At 57.5% G+C, this 17,314-nt stretch overlaps 1 protein-coding gene across 1 annotated transcript; it reads left to right on the forward strand.

Annotated features, from left to right (window-relative positions):
* The first annotated feature begins 7,936 nt into the window (after nt 1-7,936).
* Nucleotides 7,937-15,558, forward strand: Gata2 (GATA binding protein 2). The gene is made up of 6 exons (XM_004665111.2): nt 7,937-8,118; nt 8,741-9,014; nt 9,394-10,035; nt 11,599-11,744; nt 13,642-13,767; nt 14,282-15,558. Exons 2-6 carry the CDS (start codon nt 8,786-8,788, stop codon nt 14,579-14,581), a joined length of 1,443 nt encoding a protein of 480 aa, XP_004665168.1. The 5' UTR covers nt 7,937-8,118; nt 8,741-8,785; the 3' UTR covers nt 14,582-15,558.
* The last annotated feature ends 1,756 nt before the right edge of the window (nt 15,559-17,314 follow it).

The following is a 17,314-nucleotide window of genomic DNA, read 5'->3' on the forward strand; positions in this document are numbered from 1 at the left end:
GGCGGCCGGCCATCGCGCCCCCCGCGGACGCTATCTGCCTGCCCATCGCGCGCGGATCTGCGCTGGTAAATGGTGCATTCGATGGCGGGCGCATTTGTTGTGCGCGTTCTGAAAGGGCCGCGATAATCTGGAAGGCAGAGATAAGGAACACCATTTATTCCGCGGCACTTTGGAAACAATTCCCAGCCCTGTACAACCCCATTCTCGGGCAGCCTCCGGGAGCCAGGCAGATAACGATTGGCTATTCATTATCTTCGCCGGGAACAAAGATTAGCCGGCCGAGATGAAAAATTACCCCGGACAGCGGCGCAGACCCCCCTGCCCGCCGCCGCCGCCCGCGCCTCTGTGCTCACGGCCAGCGCGGCCAGGACAGCCCCGGATCTCCATCTCGTGCTGTCCCGGCCACCCAGCCCGGCCTTCCTTCTCCCACTCCTCTCTCCTCTTCTTCCAGGCCTTCTCCCTCTCGCTCTCCCAGCTTCCCGGAGGCCGCTCCTCATCTCTGTTTCTGTTGTCTCTCTACACACACCCTGTTCTCTCTCCATCCCTGCATCTCGGTTTGTTTTGTCTTTCTTCCTTCAGTCTCTGCGTTCATGCTTTTCTATGACATTTTCTCTGTCTTCCCATTTCTCTGATCGTTTCTGCCACTTGTTGTTCCTCCGTGAGTACCCCAACCTCTTGCTCCACTCTGTCAGAATCTGGGGTCCCAGTCACTATTGTTCAAAACAAAACAAATCTGCCTCGGTCCCCCAGCTCCCTCCTTTTCTCTTTGGGTCTTTCTGTCACTCCAAGGCTCCTTCCTTCTCAAGATCCCCACTTCCCAGGCCTTCTACTGTCTGGCCTCTGAAGACCAGAACCTTTGAGGCCTCAGCCAGCTCCAGTCAGTCCAGCCTGGCCCAGGGGCAGAGGACAGGGAAGGGACTGCAGGACCTAGAATCCACCTTGATACCAAACCCATCTAAAACAGGTCCCAGGAACACAGGGTCTCTGAGGGATTTGTTCCGTACTCCAGACCGGCTGGCCATTACCCCTCCCCAATGGAGGGGGACTTGGGAGCTGGTGGTCCCAATGAGGCCACCTCATTAGAACAGTTATTCAGCGTGGCGCTGGCAAAGGCAGATAAGGCTTATCAGCTCATCTCCCCCTCCCACAGACAGACAGAAAGTGCCCAAGTAAATGGCACCCCGGGGCTCCACTGGCGGCCTGCCCTGCTGGTTAGTGAAGGTACTGAGTAAGCAGGGAGGATACACATACTGCGTTTCCACAATCCTCCCCAGACCAGATACAGGTAGCCTCAGGTACAGAAACGGATGTAGTCACAGTCCCAGGAGCCCAGGGCACAAACATCCAGCCCAGTACATCAGCTCCCATTGGGAGCCACACGTGTGGAGACAGACTTGGGTGGATCTGCCCCTGTCCGCCAATAGCTTAAAGTTGCACATCGACACTTACGATGTAAAAGATGGTCAAACACATACAATGAATGTATGTCCAGATAGACAGATACCAACCCCCCCACTCTCAATTAATGGCAGAATTGTACATGGTTATCCAGACACACTGCAAAACACCATACACACAAAGTTGAAAGACATATACGGATAACCAGACACACACTATTAAAAGTTACACACACACACACACACACTACATGTCCCAGTACATAACGAAATACACAAATTCACCCACTGAATTGCAAGCACATGCTTAGAAATACCCATTGCAACCAGGTACACACACCCCTTTAATCCCAGAAGAGGCAGTTAAAACTCCGTGAGTTCGAGGCCAGTCTGGGCTACAGAGTGAAAGACCTGGAAAGAGACCCTGCTTTAAAGAGAGAGAGAGAGAGAGAGAGAGAGAGAGAGAGAAAGAAAAAACGAAAGGAAAAGGAAAAAGAAATATTTGTTGCCTATCACAAGAGTTTTGGACACCAAGCCACTGGGATGCACACTCCTCTGTGTAGTTATAGCTCAATGCACAGGAAAGGAATGTACTGATACACTGGGGTTTATAAACAGTCCTGGGTGCTCACCACCGAGCACACACAGGTGCACAGGGCACAGAAGCTAAAGGGAATGCACCAAGCACCACCGACAAGATGTGCAACTGTGGGGACACAAAGATGGGAGGGGTAGCCCCATTCCCTTCCTGGGACACATCAGAGCACAATCTTTCCACGCAGAGCACTTTGTGGGGTACAAAGCCACTTTTCACTTTCTCTGGGGTTGAATTACTCGGGAGGGACTCAGTTAGTACAAGGAATGGATTCCCATCGCTGTGAAACCCAGGGAGTCTACTTGGAGGGCAGACTGCCACCCCTCTCACCCTTCTAAGAGCTTCCTGCTCCCCACCCCCACCCCCCGCTCCCGCCGCCTTCTCTGATGGGAAGGTCTGTCTGGAATGGGCAGAGAAGAGGCCAGAAACTCCATTCTTCAAATGTTCCTGAATTGGAATCAGGGTTGACTATGGTGAAGGAAGTTGGGGGTGGGGGGGAATTGTGTGACTATGTGTCCGCGTGTGGAACTCCATTTGTGTGTGCATGGGTGTGTCAGTGTGACCCAGGTCACCTGTCTGGGGATGTCCAGGCAGCCCCAGCTCATGCACATATGCAGGTGTGTACATGTGAGTGCAAGTGGAAGGAGAAGCAGGTACCTGCGTGTGAGTGTGTGTACCCACAGTTCCTCGTGGTCCCTGGGGAGGGTTCGGAAGAGAGACATCCCGGGCTTTCTGAGCACGCAGCCTTGACAGGAGAGGTGCAGGAGTTGCCCAGAGGTGGGGGTGGCCTGGCGTGTGGATGAGCAGGGCGTGTTCGTCTCCGGTGCCTAGCAGCTCGGGCCAGACGGCGGTCCCCAGAGGACCAGGCCCAGAGCCCGGGCACCCTTCGCCCCCCTGCGGTGCTCCCGCCCCCCTCGAAGTGATGTCGAAATAAAAGCGCTGCGGCCAGGGAGAGAGAGAGAGAGAGAGAGAGAGAGAGAGAGAGAGAGAGAGAGAGAGAGAGAGGGAGGGAGAGGCACTACGAGAACACGAGAGAGAGACGGCGAGGCCCGCGCCAGACTCACGCACGGGTCTCCCAGGGCTGCCTTCACCCCCACCCTAGCCGTCCCGCCGCCCACCCGGCGGACAAAGCGGCCCACTACGTACCACGCGGTCACCCGGCCCCGCGCCGCAGGTGAGCGCGGCCGCCGCTCCGGGTCCCGCCGGCAGACGAGCCACGCCGCGCACCCCGTTCTCAGCTGCGCCCGGGCCTCTGCCGCCCGGGGGCGCCGCCCATCGCTCTGCACTTGGTAAGTTCCCGCACTGCGCTCGTCCCGTCCCGGGCCTCCCCGTCCCCGACTCGGCCCGCCAGGTACCCGGATCGTACGGTCCAGTCGTCCTCTCCGGCGGTTCGAACCTAGGTCATAGCCTTCCAGGGGCCTTTTCCTGTCTCCTGCCCTTTCCTCCTCCTCCTCCCCCCCAACCCTGAGCCTCGAGAGCCCCTGTTCCCAGAGCTTCGCGATGCGCCCCCCCCCCCGCCCAGCCCAGCCCCCGAGCTGGAGCCTTTGTCTCCCGGTCCCCCACCCCGGGGCCGCCGCGGCGGGTGCGCGGGACACGGGCCGCAGAGCGCCGGCTGCACCTGCCGGCTGGTCCCGTGCGCCGGCTTTGCGCGGCTTAACCCGGCTCGCTCCAGCCTGCGCCCCCGAGCGCAGCGCCCCGCGGCCCTTTATCCGGTGCGGCCGGCGTGCAGGTGGGAGAGCGCAGGGTCTGACGTCTCCCCCGGGCCCCAAGCCGGAGCCAGAATCCTTTCCAGTGGGGTTTCTATAAGAACGATTTGCCGCCGCGGGCAGAGAGTTTGGGGGGAGGGGGGTGTCTGCGGCTGAGCAGGCGTTGACGGCGCTCTGGGCCTGTCCCCGCGCGGGGTGAACCTTTTCGGTGACAGCCAGGCTTGAACTCGAGTTTGCCCCAGCCGCGAAGGGGAAGGCCTTACGTTCAGAGCTTCCGGGTGCGGCGTCCGCTCCTTTACGGGAAAACTGGGAAAGAAATTCGTTTGTTTTGGAAAAGGCCTCGCGTCCCAAAGTCAGGAACATCTGGCGCTGAGCTCCGGGTCTACGCAGGCGCCCCGCACTGGGATTCGTCTGTGAGCAGGCAGGATTTGAGAACCAGGTAGGGCCGAAGCGACTGCCAGGAATCTGGAGAGCGGTTACGCAGCGGGGTTGACAAATTGCGAACAAATTGCTTCTAACGAATCGCATTTAGCAGTTGTCATGCCATCGGCCACCAGGCCTCTGACCAAAGCTGGTGGCGGACAAGAGAGGTTATACACATGCTGGATTGTCTTCGGGCCTCCTCCGGCCCCCGAACCTGCTCAAGAGATGCAAAGAGTCCCAGACGTCCGGGCGGAGAGGGCCAGGCACCTAGGGCATTGGGTTCCAGTCTCTGTATACCCAGAATTGGATAGCAGAGCCGCTGGGGCATCGGTGAAGGGAGGGGCTGATGGAAATGAGCCTGTGGGAGCAGGGCTGTAGGGCCCTCGGGAGGGATGGCTACAGGCCTGGGTATGTCTAGAGGGGACTCCAAGCCCTACTGGCCGCAGCTCCTGCACTTCATCCCCAGTGTCCTCCTAGCCTTAGCGCCGGTGTGAGGTCACTCCATGTGAATTAGATGTTTGCGTGGAAACTAAAGGGTTTTCTTTAACTGTCCCCTTCACCACTGAGGGGCAGTCAGCTGCCCACAGGGAGGGGGGCAAGGTGGGGGTAGGAAGAAGAATTAGGTTGTAAGAAAAGGGCAAACTTGGGGTCCCAGAGGGCCCACCTCAGATGAGTAAAGTTTAAACAAAGGCCTTGTGGGAAGGGCTGTAAGTGGCTCCCAGTCTTGGCCTTAGAGCAGCTTTGCAGGAGCCGGGCACATCTAGAACAGGGCCTGAGTCCTCCAGCACCCAGGCAGAAGCACTCTAGTTAGTTACGCTGCTTTTTTGGAAAAGGGGTTTTAGAAGTCCTCCGTCTTCTTCCCACTAAGGAAAGCGATAGCGTCTTACTGTGATCAAAGGCAGCTTCCGCACTTCCAGCCTTGCACAGGAATGAACAGAAAACTGTAAAAAAGGAAATGTATCCACCGGACACCGGATGGTGTTCTGGGGATCCCATAATCCAAGGCTGTAAACTGGAAAAAAAAAATCGACTCTCAATTGTGGGGGCATAACCCAAGACATCCTGAGGGCTGCCCTAACTGGTGTTTTGTTCCCGCTGAAGTGTCAGGACATTCTTGGTCTTCGCGGTGGGCTCCTGGCTGTTGTCCTTGGGTCAGTTTGGTTTACATATGTTCACTAGCGGAGTCCCCCTCTTTGATGGGCCAACTCAGCGCCTGCTACCTGGCTGGTGATTTTCTCTCCCAGGCGGGTTCGTTCCTGCTGGAGAGCCCTGCAGTCCCGCATGCAACGCAGGACCTTTGGTCTCTAGCCTGCGGCTTGCTTGCAGTTTCCAAAAAGCAAGCCCAGGGCCTCAAGAGACCTGGCAGGACCCCCTCTCCCTCCATGTCCAGACAGTGGGCAGACAGGTCCGTGGGGGTCTCCCGAGGCCCGCGTACGAGCATTGCTTAATTGTCCCACTAAACCTCTCTGCGCAGCGATTTTTCTGAGCTGCCGGGCGGGGAAATTAAATCCCTGCCTGTACTCCGCTTAAGGCCAGGCGGGTGGGCAGCACTGGGGCTCGCGTTTGGAGGGGTGTGTGTTTGGAGGGGGGGGGACAAGCCAACCTGGCTGACCACCTCCACTCCCGCCAGAGACAGGAAGCTGCTCCGTCCGTGCTACTGTGCGGATAGTGCAGCTCCCTACCTCCTCCCAACGTAGGGATAATTTAAAGTGTGCCTTTGAGAGAAGAGTGCGAATTACCTGTTTTCCCGCGGGTCCTGGGAGGCCCTCGGCTTTGCAAGCCGAGGCGCCGGCGCGGGCTCGGCCGAGGATGCTTCCGCTGCGCTCGGCGGGACTCCTTCACTCGGCGGCGGACAACTACTCCCTTTCCAAGGCCTGGGCTCCAGCTCCTTGGGGTGCCCTTGCCGAACGTAGGGTTGTCTCCTGGAGCGGGCCACGGAGGTCTTTAGAATGCTCCCGCTAGGCTCCAGGGACTCCAAACAGGCTGGAAGCTCCGTGGCCGCGATCTCACTTGGCCCGTTGACGAAGAGTTGGGAGCTGAATGCAGGGAGAGGTCCAGAGACGCGTCTGGAGAGGAAATAGGTCCCGGCCCGACCGCCCAGCGGGAGCGCACGGCCACCCACCTGCCCCGCCGGCCCCGAGACTCCGCGGCCTCGCGCCCCTGTGGCCGTCCGGCCTGGCCGCCGCCTCGGCGCGGAGCGGACTCCGGAGCCGCCCAGACCCGGCTTGCTCCGGAGTGCACAGTCGCCGGGGACGCCGCGGGCGGCGGAGCCCGGCGGGACCCCCAGGGCGGGAGACGCTCGGGTTTCCGGCCCGGTGGATAGAGCTCAGCATCCGTCGGACCCATGCTTTTACCTGTACCAGAGCCTCGGACGGACAAACGGACGGACGGACGGACGTCAGCCAGAGAGGCCGTAGGAGGCCTCGGGCCCGAGCGCGCGCCCCCTTGGCGCTACCCCAGCGGGCTTGGGAGGGGGCAATGGGGGCGCGCCCGTGTAGAGAAGCCTGGTTGGGCGCCCCCCGAGCCGAGGGGACCGAGGGCTTTCCTCCCTCCTTGGATTATTAAAAAGTTCATTTCCTGGAGAATCGAGTGACGTCAGGGGCCCGGCGTCGCGGTGGCGGGGCCGCCCGGCCGGAGAAGCCGCCTCCAGTTACCCAATTACCGACTGTCAATCCTGCCGCCCCTCCCCCACCTCGGGGGTCGGCCGGGACCCCAGACCTCCTTCTGCCCGGGACCACCTGGAACCCCTCTGAGCTTGTGCCCCCCCCCGACCGTGGTCCCAGCGAGGGGAGAGGGGCTGGATGGGGTACATCGAAATCCCCCCCACTTCTCCCGCACCTGTTTACGTTGCCCAAAACGCCTTAGGGTCACAGCCCCCTTCTCGGCCTGGGAGCCTTGATCTCCAGTCTGTATCTTGGAAGGGAGCTAGCTTTGCCAGTCCGGGTCGGAGGTATTGGGGACAGCAACTCCAGGTGACTTAGGGTTGAGTATTCAGACCACTGCCTGCCCCTCCTCAGGGGCCGCTTGGGGACCCCTACGAAGGAAAAAAATGCCTAAATGCCTGGGGGCGTCTCTCTGAAGCCGGTACTGGCGCCAGTCTCAGCCTCCACGGCCTCGCCCCAGGCAGTTTGGCCCGGTGGTCTGCGAAGGCCACGCCTGGACAGGGGACAACCCCTCCCCTCCCTGGGGACACCTCCATGGGTCTAGTACAGCCCTGAGTTTCCGCGTGCCCCAAGCAGGAAACTCTCGAGGGTCCCTGCAGTGTCTGGACTCGAGCTGTCCCACCGCTGCCCTCCTTGCCCCTGGATCAGTCAGCTCCAAGCGGGGAAGGGCGGGCCTGGGGGGGTATTTGGACCTGGGCTGACACACGGTCAGTGGTAGAGGAGGTGGGGTTTCGTCCAAGAGAGTGGAGGGCTGGGGTCCCGAGGAGACATACTCAGAGCGTGTGTGCCTAGGCTTCTGGGAAGACAGCCCCCCGCCGCCCGTTAGTGGCTAGGTGCTGGGGAGGGGCCCAGAGGTTGGAGGATCCGAGCATCCGCTGGAGGGGTGTAGGGGCTCGGCCCCCCAGCAAGGGTCTCCCGAGGGGGGCATGGGTTGCAGGGGCCGCCGGGAGGGAGCTGGGAGGGGGCCGGGCGGCCTAGGGGGCCCGACCCGCGGGTCAGTCCCGGAGTCCAGCGGCCGGAGCTGGAGGGTGCAGCCAATGGGGGGTGGAGGCTGGGCGGCGCGCTGCGCTGATTGGCTGGCGTCGGCTTCTTAGGCGTGCGCGGCCCCCGCTTCATGTCTGTGCAGGAGTCGGCAGCTGGCGCCAGGGCGGCCAGAGGATGCCGAGGGGCCGGACCCGGGCGGGCCCTAGGCCGAGGCGCGCGCTGTCCCCCGCCCCTATCCCCTGAGCCAGCCAGCCTCGGGACGCGCTGTCGCTGGGCCCGGTTGTCCCCCAGGGCTGTCCTGGTGCTTCCCCACAATTGCGTCGTCCTACCGTCCCTGCAGTGGTGCGAGTGTAAGTTTTGGGGTGCAAGGGGCCTGGGGCGTCCTAGGTTGGAAGGATTTCTGTGGGGCTCAGGGCCCAGGCCTCCTGCGGGCGTTCGCGTTCGTGTGCCTTGAGGAACAGTCCCGATGGCCACTGGTGCTTGGGGGCCGCGCGTGTGTTTGGGCAGACAAGATCAATGTGCGGATCTACTGCCAAATGCCGGTGTACGCCTGTCGCTGGGGTCGTGAACCCCCGAGTGGAATTTCGGCTCCTGTCTAAACTTTTAGTCCGAGTTCATGTTTCTGTGCCCAGAGGGCGGGGGCTCGGTGTGAGCGCCCAACTTAAGAGCGTTTCTGGTGCGTTTGTCGGGGTCGACGGTGTCAGGGTCCATCCCTCTGTGTGACCTCGTGTGCATGCTGTGCGGCTCTGGGGCCGCGGGTCTATATGTGAGTGTGAGTGGCCGAACCCCTTCGTCCCCCTCCTTCCTTTCGTTTTGAGCCTTGCGCCTTCCTCCCATCCGGGACTGGTCCTCGGTGATGTCCCCTTCGGTGGTGCCCTGCTGGAGCTTCCTGGCTCGCAGAACGCTGAGTAGTGGGTCTTCATGGGTGTCAAGAGGCCAGTAGCGCCCCTCACATCTCCCTCTGTCACCCAGGGCCACCCGTGCCTCCGCCCAGATCCCGAGCCGCCGCCGCGGGCCATGGAGGTGGCGCCGGAGCAGCCTCGCTGGATGGCGCACCCCGCCGTGCTGAATGCGCAGCACCCCGACTCGCACCACCCGGGCCTGGCGCACAACTACATGGAGCCGACGCAGCTGCTGCCTCCGGACGAGGTGGACGTCTTCTTCAATCACCTAGACTCGCAGGGCAACCCCTACTACGCCAACCCGGCCCACGCACGGGCGCGCGTCTCCTACAGCCCGGCGCACGGTGAGCCCCGGTTGGAGGGCGCTTGGGCCAGGCGAGGGAGGGGAGTATGGCCGGCTGCTGCTTCCCGGATGTGGGATCCGCAGGAATCCAAGCAGCTGAGAAATTGCGCAGGGGAAGGTAGAGGCAGCCACCTCTTGGGTAGGGTCTAGGACCGGTAGGTTCCAGCGGCTTGGGAGGGATTCCTCTGGGCCCTGTCCCAAGAGGTTCCGTCTATGTCGCTTGTCCTTCAGCCTCGCATTGGCATTCCTGATTAATACCGTTTGGGTGTTTTTTTTTGTTTTTGTTTTTTTTTGTAAGTAGGGTGTTTTTTTTTTTCTTCCAGTTTTATTTGTTGTTTGTTTGTTTTGAGCTCTGATCCTGATGCCCTCTCCTTCTACAGCCCGACTCACTGGAGGCCAGATGTGCCGTCCGCACTTGTTGCACAGCCCCGGCTTGCCCTGGCTGGACGGGGGCAAAGCAGCGCTCTCTGCAGCTGCCGCCCACCACCACAGTCCCTGGACTGTGAGCCCCTTCTCCAAGACGCCGCTGCACCCGTCGGCTGCTGGAGGACCTGGAGGCCCACTCTCGGTGTACCCGGGGCCTGCAGGTGGGAGCGGAGGAGGCAGCGGGAGCTCGGTGGCCTCCCTCACCCCCACTGCAGCTCACTCGGGCTCCCACCTCTTCGGCTTCCCACCTACCCCACCCAAAGAAGTGTCTCCAGACCCCAGCACCACGGGGGCTCCCTCCCCTGCTTCATCTTCTGCAGGGGGTAGCGTGGCCCGAGGAGAGGACAAGGATGGTGTCAAGTACCAAGTGTCACTGTCCGAGAGCATGAAGATGGAAGGTGGCAGTCCCCTGCGTCCAGGCCTGGCCACCATGGGCACACAGCCTGCCACACATCATCCCATCCCCACCTACCCCTCCTATGTGCCCGCTGCTGCTCACGACTACGGCAGTGGACTCTTCCACCCGGGAGGCTTCCTGGGTGGACCGGCCTCCAGCTTCACCCCTAAGCAACGCAGCAAGGCTCGCTCCTGTTCAGGTAAAGGCGGGTGCTGTGTGGGGGAAGGGGTGCTTCCATGGGAGAAGCTTCTATCTGGGATGGGGTTTTGTTAGTGCTCCAGGTTTGAGGATAGCTGACAATCCTACCTGGTAGCCCACATGAGTTTGGGACCTGAGTGGGGAACAGAGACTCTCAAACTTCCACCATCTACTTGAGGGTTTCTGTAGCCCCCAAAGTTCAGTTTCCTTCTCGCTCCTCACCCATACCCTTCTCCAAAGTTGTCCAGTGCCTGGCCAGCACACACAGAATCTTCCGAGGAGCCAGAGCAGCCTCATGACTGGGCGTGGGAGAGAATGCAGGGTGTAGGTGAAGGAAGGAGTCAGCGTACACATGTGTGTACGTGTGTCTGTGAGCGTGTGTGCATGCTGCGGGCACTCCAGAGGTCCAGGCCCTTAAGGAATCTGGTTCTCCAACTCAGCCAGTCTGGTCTGGGGATTGCAGTGACTCCAGATCTCCTCAGGAGGTTTCCCTCCAGCAAAATTCCCTGGGCCTGTTTGTGTCCTGGTGTCCCTCACTTGGCTCCCTCTCTCCCCGAAGGTGGTAGCTAGAACCACGTGTGCTTGCACCACATCCTTTTGCCAGGGGTAGCTGGACTGGGCTGGGTTTGTCCAGCACTGTGGGCAAAGGGCAATTACCAGTGGCCAGTATCTGGGCCTCCTTCTCTTAGCTTTGAGCCAGGAAGAGTGAAGTTTTTCTTTACCATTTACTCCCAAGTCCAGGAAACACCTTTTCTTGTTGCGATACTTTTACAATTTAGTTCCAGCTAAATCTGGAAGCTTTTCCTGGGTAACATGTCACTGAGACACCCAACTCTGCTGGACTCAAGCTCCCAGCTCAACTTGGGGTCCATAGCTGTGCTCAACCAGCTTGATTTCTTTGTAGCCCTTCTGAGTTTGTTTTGCATTTCATTTAAATGCCAGATGGTCTTTTAACAACAGCAACAAAAACTGAACAACAACAAAAAACAAGGCCATTTAGCCTAAAGTGAAAGAGCTGATTACTTTATTTTAAATTTTTTAAATAAAATAATAAAATAACAATGACCAGTGTTCAGCACTGAATTGGAGGGTTTTGACAGAAAGAAAGGTTGCCAGGAGGGAAAAGTTTTCTCTCTGGTCCAGGACTGAGGAGAAAGACTTGTCAATTGCGGAGGGGTGGGGGAGTGCTGAGACCATAGATGGGAATAGATGCCTAGATGGCAGGCTTTGTGGAGGAGACAGGAGCGAGAGGAAATAGGAGAGGGGAAGAGAAAAGGGGACCACATCGGGAAGGTGAGAGGCACCCCAGATCCAGCTGGCTGAAGCTGAGCAACTACGGTCACCACCATCCTTTCCTGGTCCTCAGTTCTTTGCCCCAGTTGCTTGTTACTGGTTGGGAAGACCCCTGGGATCCTGGGCTAGCTGCAGAACTTGAAGTCAGGGACCCTTTTCCATGGGACCTGGGACTAAAATGATGCAGCCAGTGGACTGGGTGGGACCTCATCCCCAGCCATTTGCCTCTGTCAGCTGAGCAGGCCTCATGTCTCTCCCCGTCCCCCTCTAGAAGGTCGGGAGTGTGTCAACTGTGGGGCTACAGCCACTCCTCTCTGGCGACGGGATGGCACCGGCCACTACCTGTGCAATGCCTGTGGGCTCTACCACAAGATGAACGGGCAGAACCGGCCACTCATCAAGCCAAAGCGGAGGCTGGTAGGAGGCTGGGTGCTCCGTGGGACTGGGGGTGCAAGTGGTAGGGAGGGGACCTCTGGGCCACAGGGGACTGCCAGCGTGGACAGAGCTGGCTGCTAGTTAAGGGAGAAAACCAACCAACCAACCAACCAACCAGAAACACAACTCAGCAACAAAATCTTCAAACGCAGACACTTCACCACCTGAAATTCTCTTATCGGGAAAATCTCTTGGGGGTCAGTCCGGGTTGCTCTTCTTTCTAGATGGATTCTTTCCTGCCAAATTTCCTGTTCGACAGCCACCAGGCATTCTCAGGCCCCTCGCTTAGGGATCTCCAAAGCCCTGTGTCCAGCAACCCACCCTTATGCTCTGGCCTCTGCTTCACTCTTTAAAAATAGGGCCATGAAGTACTTTTCCCTGTGGTGGCTCCCGCTGCCCTCCCTAGCCTCCCAGCTCACAGTCTCCTCGGCTTATTTAAATAACACACCAGCCACCAAAAAAACCTGCCCTTTATTATTTTTCCATGGAGTCACCTATACTGTGTATTTTCATTTGAGTGATTTTTTAAAAAAATGCCCTTTCGGATCTCCTGCCGGAGTTTCCTATCCGGACATCTGCAGCCGGTAGATAAGGAAACTTCGCGTATCTGTTTCCGGACCCGGCCAGTTTTCAGAGCCACCTCGGCTCAGGCCTGCCTCTCGCTGGGCTGTTTTGAAATTTCTAATACCCTCCACTCTGCAAATAATGTGTAAAATGCTAAGAATAATAAATATATTTTTTCAGGGCGAAGTGATTTATGAGCTTAAATCGTTCACCCGCTTTGGGGCCCCTTTTCTTTTTTTTTTTTTTTTTTCCCCTGGAGCGGGGTGAGGGCGGGTGCAGGCCAGTGGGGGGGGGGAGGAGGATACAGCCCTGGCCCCTGAGTCAGAATTCCAGCTTCAGGCGGCTTATTCACCCTCACCCCTCCCTGCCCCCGCGGCATGTCCCTCGTCCCCTCGGTGAGCGGGCTTGGGCCTGGGGCCACTTGGGACCTAGGCTGGCTTAGTCTCCACAGCTCTGGCTTAAGAAAGTGCTGGGAGACCCTATATCTGTTTTCCCTGGGGTGCTGGCAGGGATAGCCCAAGGGATTCTACACAGTGGGACCAGCCCAGACCCCCAGACCCCACCTCTGCCTGGCATTTCCTCAAGGGCTGGGACTTTGGGCTGGCAAAGGTGATGGGTGAGAACTCTGGGGCACAGGGAACTGGATCAACAGAAAGTAGAAATGCCTTGTGTCTCCTAGATCCTGTGTGAGGGCCTGGGGCCACATGTGACTATAGATCGCTGGGAATGTTTAGTTTTCTTAAATGGTAAAATTTAATTTAAATACCTCCACGTGACTTGTGGCTTCTGAACAGGACAGGTCAGCTTCATGCTCTAATCCTGACCTATCCTTTCCCCAACTCCCCGCTCAGTCTCCCAGGCAGCACAGGGTCTCCCTGCCCTGGCCTCCAGGGCTATGACTCACCGGATTCTGGATTTCAAGGGGAGTTATGGGGGAGGAGGCAGAAGAGATTGGGGACAGAGCAGCTCAGGATGCCCACGCTACTAAAGTGTCCTTCTTGGGCCTCAGTTTCCCTACTTAAGGAATTAGATTGCTTGGGGAGTGGAGAGGCGGCTGATTTTCCCTTCTAGACTTTGCAATTCTGTTGATTCTAAGATTGGCTTTCTGAGAACTCTTTTATTCCCCAGTTCTATGATACCGACGTGCTTAGTTCTCAAATTCTAAAATTCCATGGTCCTGAGATGCTGTGATTCCCTAATGGGACTCAGGGCTCCTGGGCTAAGCGGTGGGGCTGGGGGGCGGTGCTAGGGCACAGAGGAAGGTCAAGGTGGGGCGTGGGAGACCAGCCTGCTGACTCTGCCCCTCCCCTCCCAGTCGGCTGCCAGGAGAGCAGGCACCTGTTGTGCAAATTGTCAGACGACAACCACCACCTTATGGCGCCGGAACGCCAACGGGGACCCAGTGTGCAACGCCTGTGGCCTCTACTACAAGCTGCACAATGTGAGTTGCGCCCCGCCCCTCCCCAGGGACCTCAGTTCTTTGTGCTGCCCGGCCTGCAGCCCCAGCCACAACCTCCAGCTTGGCTTGGCTTGGGAAGCCGCGGCAGGCCGCCTGCCTGCCAGCCCAGAGTGCCAGAAGGGTTTCCCGGAAGAGGGGCTCTGCTGCTCCAAAGGAGGGGCTGATGGTGGGGCAGGGGGCAGGGTCAGCAGGCCTATGGTAGTTGTGCACCTCAGGAAAAATTAGGGGGCAAGGAAAGATTGGGTTGTCTGGTTGGGGGCTGTGCCGACATTTAGTGGGCGTCTATGTGCGTGGTTATCCCGGTCGAGGAAACCTCCTTTCCTGGAATGGTAATGGTGGCGGTTTAAAAGGGCAGGTGCCTTTGGAGGTTGGACTGACGGTACATTTCTGGCATTCTGAGGGCCCTAGACCAGGACCTTTTTTGTCCTGTGGAGATAGCGTGGGGGGAACCTGTGGGGCAGGGAAACGTGTCCTAAGGCTGTGTGGCTCTGTCCAGGTTAACAGGCCTCTGACCATGAAGAAGGAAGGGATCCAAACCCGGAACCGGAAGATGTCCAGTAAGTCGAAGAAGAGTAAGAAGGGGGCTGAGTGCTTCGAGGAGCTGTCCAAGTGCATGCAGGAGAAGTCATCCCCCTTCAGCGCAGCCGCCCTAGCTGGACACATGGCGCCCGTGGGCCACCTCCCGCCCTTCAGCCACTCGGGACACATCCTGCCCACTCCGACGCCCATCCATCCATCCTCCAGCCTCTCCTTCGGCCACCCTCACCCATCCAGCATGGTGACCGCCATGGGCTAGGCTCAGCCTCCCACTGGACAGATGGATGGATGTCAAGGAGGGTGGCAGGCAGAGCAAGGCTGGGCACTCCAGGATGGATGGACCAAGTCCTTGACTCCCACCCTTCCCCGAAGACCAACACCCCTCCTGTAAACCCAGCCAGAACCCAAAGCCACTTCTCCCTGGAGGGCTCCCAGCCTCCTGCTGCCATTACTGTGAATATTATCAACTGGGCTGTGGCTGCCAGTGACGCGGTGCTTGCCCAGCCAGGTTTCTTTCATGGACAGTTGCTTGGAGAGCAAAAAGGACAACTTTACAGCAAAAAAAAAAAAAAAAAAAAAAAAAAAAGAAGATGAAGAAGGAAGGCACAGGGGACAGAAAAAAATGAAACCATTTTTTTTTTTTTGAAGGAAAAGGAATAGGGGAGAAAATAATTTATTTTACTCTTGCTTCTTACATGGTCATGGAGATGTGGAGGTTGTCTTGCATTCTCTGGGTTCTCCCTTGGGGTCAACCGCTGCCTGCCAGGGCCTTGGGAGGGACAGACCTGTGGTGCCTCAGCCCGCGCCTCCCTTCTCCCTGGTGGGTGGCCAGGAGGGCTCCCCTGCCCTGATGCAGCCCTTGAGGGCAGAGACAATCGCAGGCGGTTCTGTGCAGATTCCCAGGCCAGGGCTGGGTCACAGGAAGGAAACATTTTCTGGAAAACGGAAATGTCTCCCAGATCGCTCCCTTGGTTTTGAGGCCAAAGCTGGTGTGACCCATGTGCCCCAAGACTCAGCCTGAGCTCTTGGCCCTTTGGACCCTGTAAATATATCCTTTTTTTTTTCTGCTAGCCCCTGTACCCCCTCCCACTCTGAGACAAAAATGGGAAAATATTCAAAACAAAACTGCATAAGCTTAACTCGATGAGTTTTATTTTTAAACTCTCTTGGTCCAGTCGGTTGTACGTTGCCACAGAAGCCCCCCGCTACGGAAAGGAATAAAACCTACAAACCGAAGCCGGAACTTCTCAGTTCTTTCTGGAATGGCTCTTGGATCCCCAGACCTGGTGGGAGGACTGAGGCTCAGGGGGGCCTTATGTTCTTGGTTTCTGGGGGCTGGTTGGCTGAAGCCAGCCTGGCAGGTGGTGGAGGCCACAGTCCAGTGCCGGAGGGAGGATGTGGCCCTGCGGGTCCTGGAGTCCTGCTCTGTCACGCTGCCTGGATCCTTCCAAGGTACAGCTGTACATAATGTGTCCCCAGCTTTGATTCTGTGCGTGGTGGTGGTGGTGGTGGGGTGCAGCGGCCGGCTAGAGGGGCCCCAGCCCGGGATGGCGTTTGTGCTGACAGTCGACCAAGTGCAATATGGGCGTTGATGCTGCGGAGCACCCCGGCCGGAAGTAACTTATTTTGTACTAGCATCCGCATAAAGAAGAATCGGCAGTATTTTTTTTTTAATGTTTTGGCTTGTTTTATTTGGATTAGTGAACTAAGTTATTGTTAGCTGTACAACATTTAAATATTGTCTGTAAAAATCGTATGCTATCCTCCTATTCCTTTAAAGTGAATACTGTTAAAATAATAAAATACTTTTTTTTTTGTGAATGCTTCAGCCTATGGAGTGGGTCCCTTGTCACCCTGGGGACCCTGCCTCCCTAGTGGGGTCTAAAACCATCAAGTGGCCTTGCCTCTGCTGTCCTCTGGGTGGTTGGAGGGGGATGGCCTTGTCTGGACTAAATTCCCATCTGAGGGCTGGAGAGATGGCTTAGCGGTTAAGCGCTTGCCTGTGAAGCCTAAGGACCCCGGTTCGAGGCTCGGTTCCCCAGGTCCCACGTTAGCCAGATGCACAAGGGGGCGCATGCGTCTGGAGTTTGTTTGCAGTGGCTGGAGGCTCTGGCGCGCCCATTCTCTCTCTCTCTGCCTCTTTCTCTCTCTGTCTGTTGCTCTCAAATAAATAAACAAAAATAAACAAATTTCTAAATTCCCATCTGAGCTACCTCCAGGAGACTCCAGGGCCCAGGGCTGGGTGCACCCTGGGTGTGTATGGATAGGAGGGCAGGTGGGTGGGGGGGTTATCTCTCCCTTCCCTGAGAGCCCAGCGAGGGTCTTCCTAGGGTAGGAACCAAGGACTGACCTGACTACTCAAGTCCTCTCCCAGATATGGTCAGCTCTGGTTTCCAAGATACCAGGTCATCCACACAGTTCATTGACAAACTTGCCACTGTCTGTGATCGCTGATGTCACCCATCACTCTCCTCTTTGGCCAATGAAACGTGACAGCCACCACTACTGATGTTCCTGATCAGTGATGCGGCTGTCACTAGTGCCCTGCCTCAGAGACTGCTAATGGATCACCAATATTTCATCAATGCCCTTGGTTAGCCATGTGTCCAATCAGTGACATATACAAAATGGGATTGCTAGTGTTCTTGGCAGTTGTCAATTGTCACCAATCACATGTGTGTATATGATTTTTTTTTTAAACCAAGGTTTTCTAAAGATTACTAACTCACTGGCCTGTCAATAGTATAACCACCAATGTCATTCATTAATAAGTTTTATTTTTCTTTGCTTTGTTGTGGGTGGGGATGGGCAGTGTCTGTGTTGTTTACGGTGCCTTCAAACACCTGGGCTCAGTTGATCCTCCTGCTTTACCTCCTGAGTAGCTGAGAGGATGTGTGCGGGCACATCTGGTAGTCTGGTCACATGCATATGATGTCAGCATCTCCATTTACTAGTATTTTCCTAGGTTACTTGTCTCTGACCACCAGTATTC

The sequence above is a fragment of the Jaculus jaculus genome, chromosome 6 (assembly GCF_020740685.1).
Source record: "Jaculus jaculus isolate mJacJac1 chromosome 6, mJacJac1.mat.Y.cur, whole genome shotgun sequence".
Taxonomy (NCBI): Eukaryota; Metazoa; Chordata; class Mammalia; order Rodentia; family Dipodidae; genus Jaculus; species Jaculus jaculus.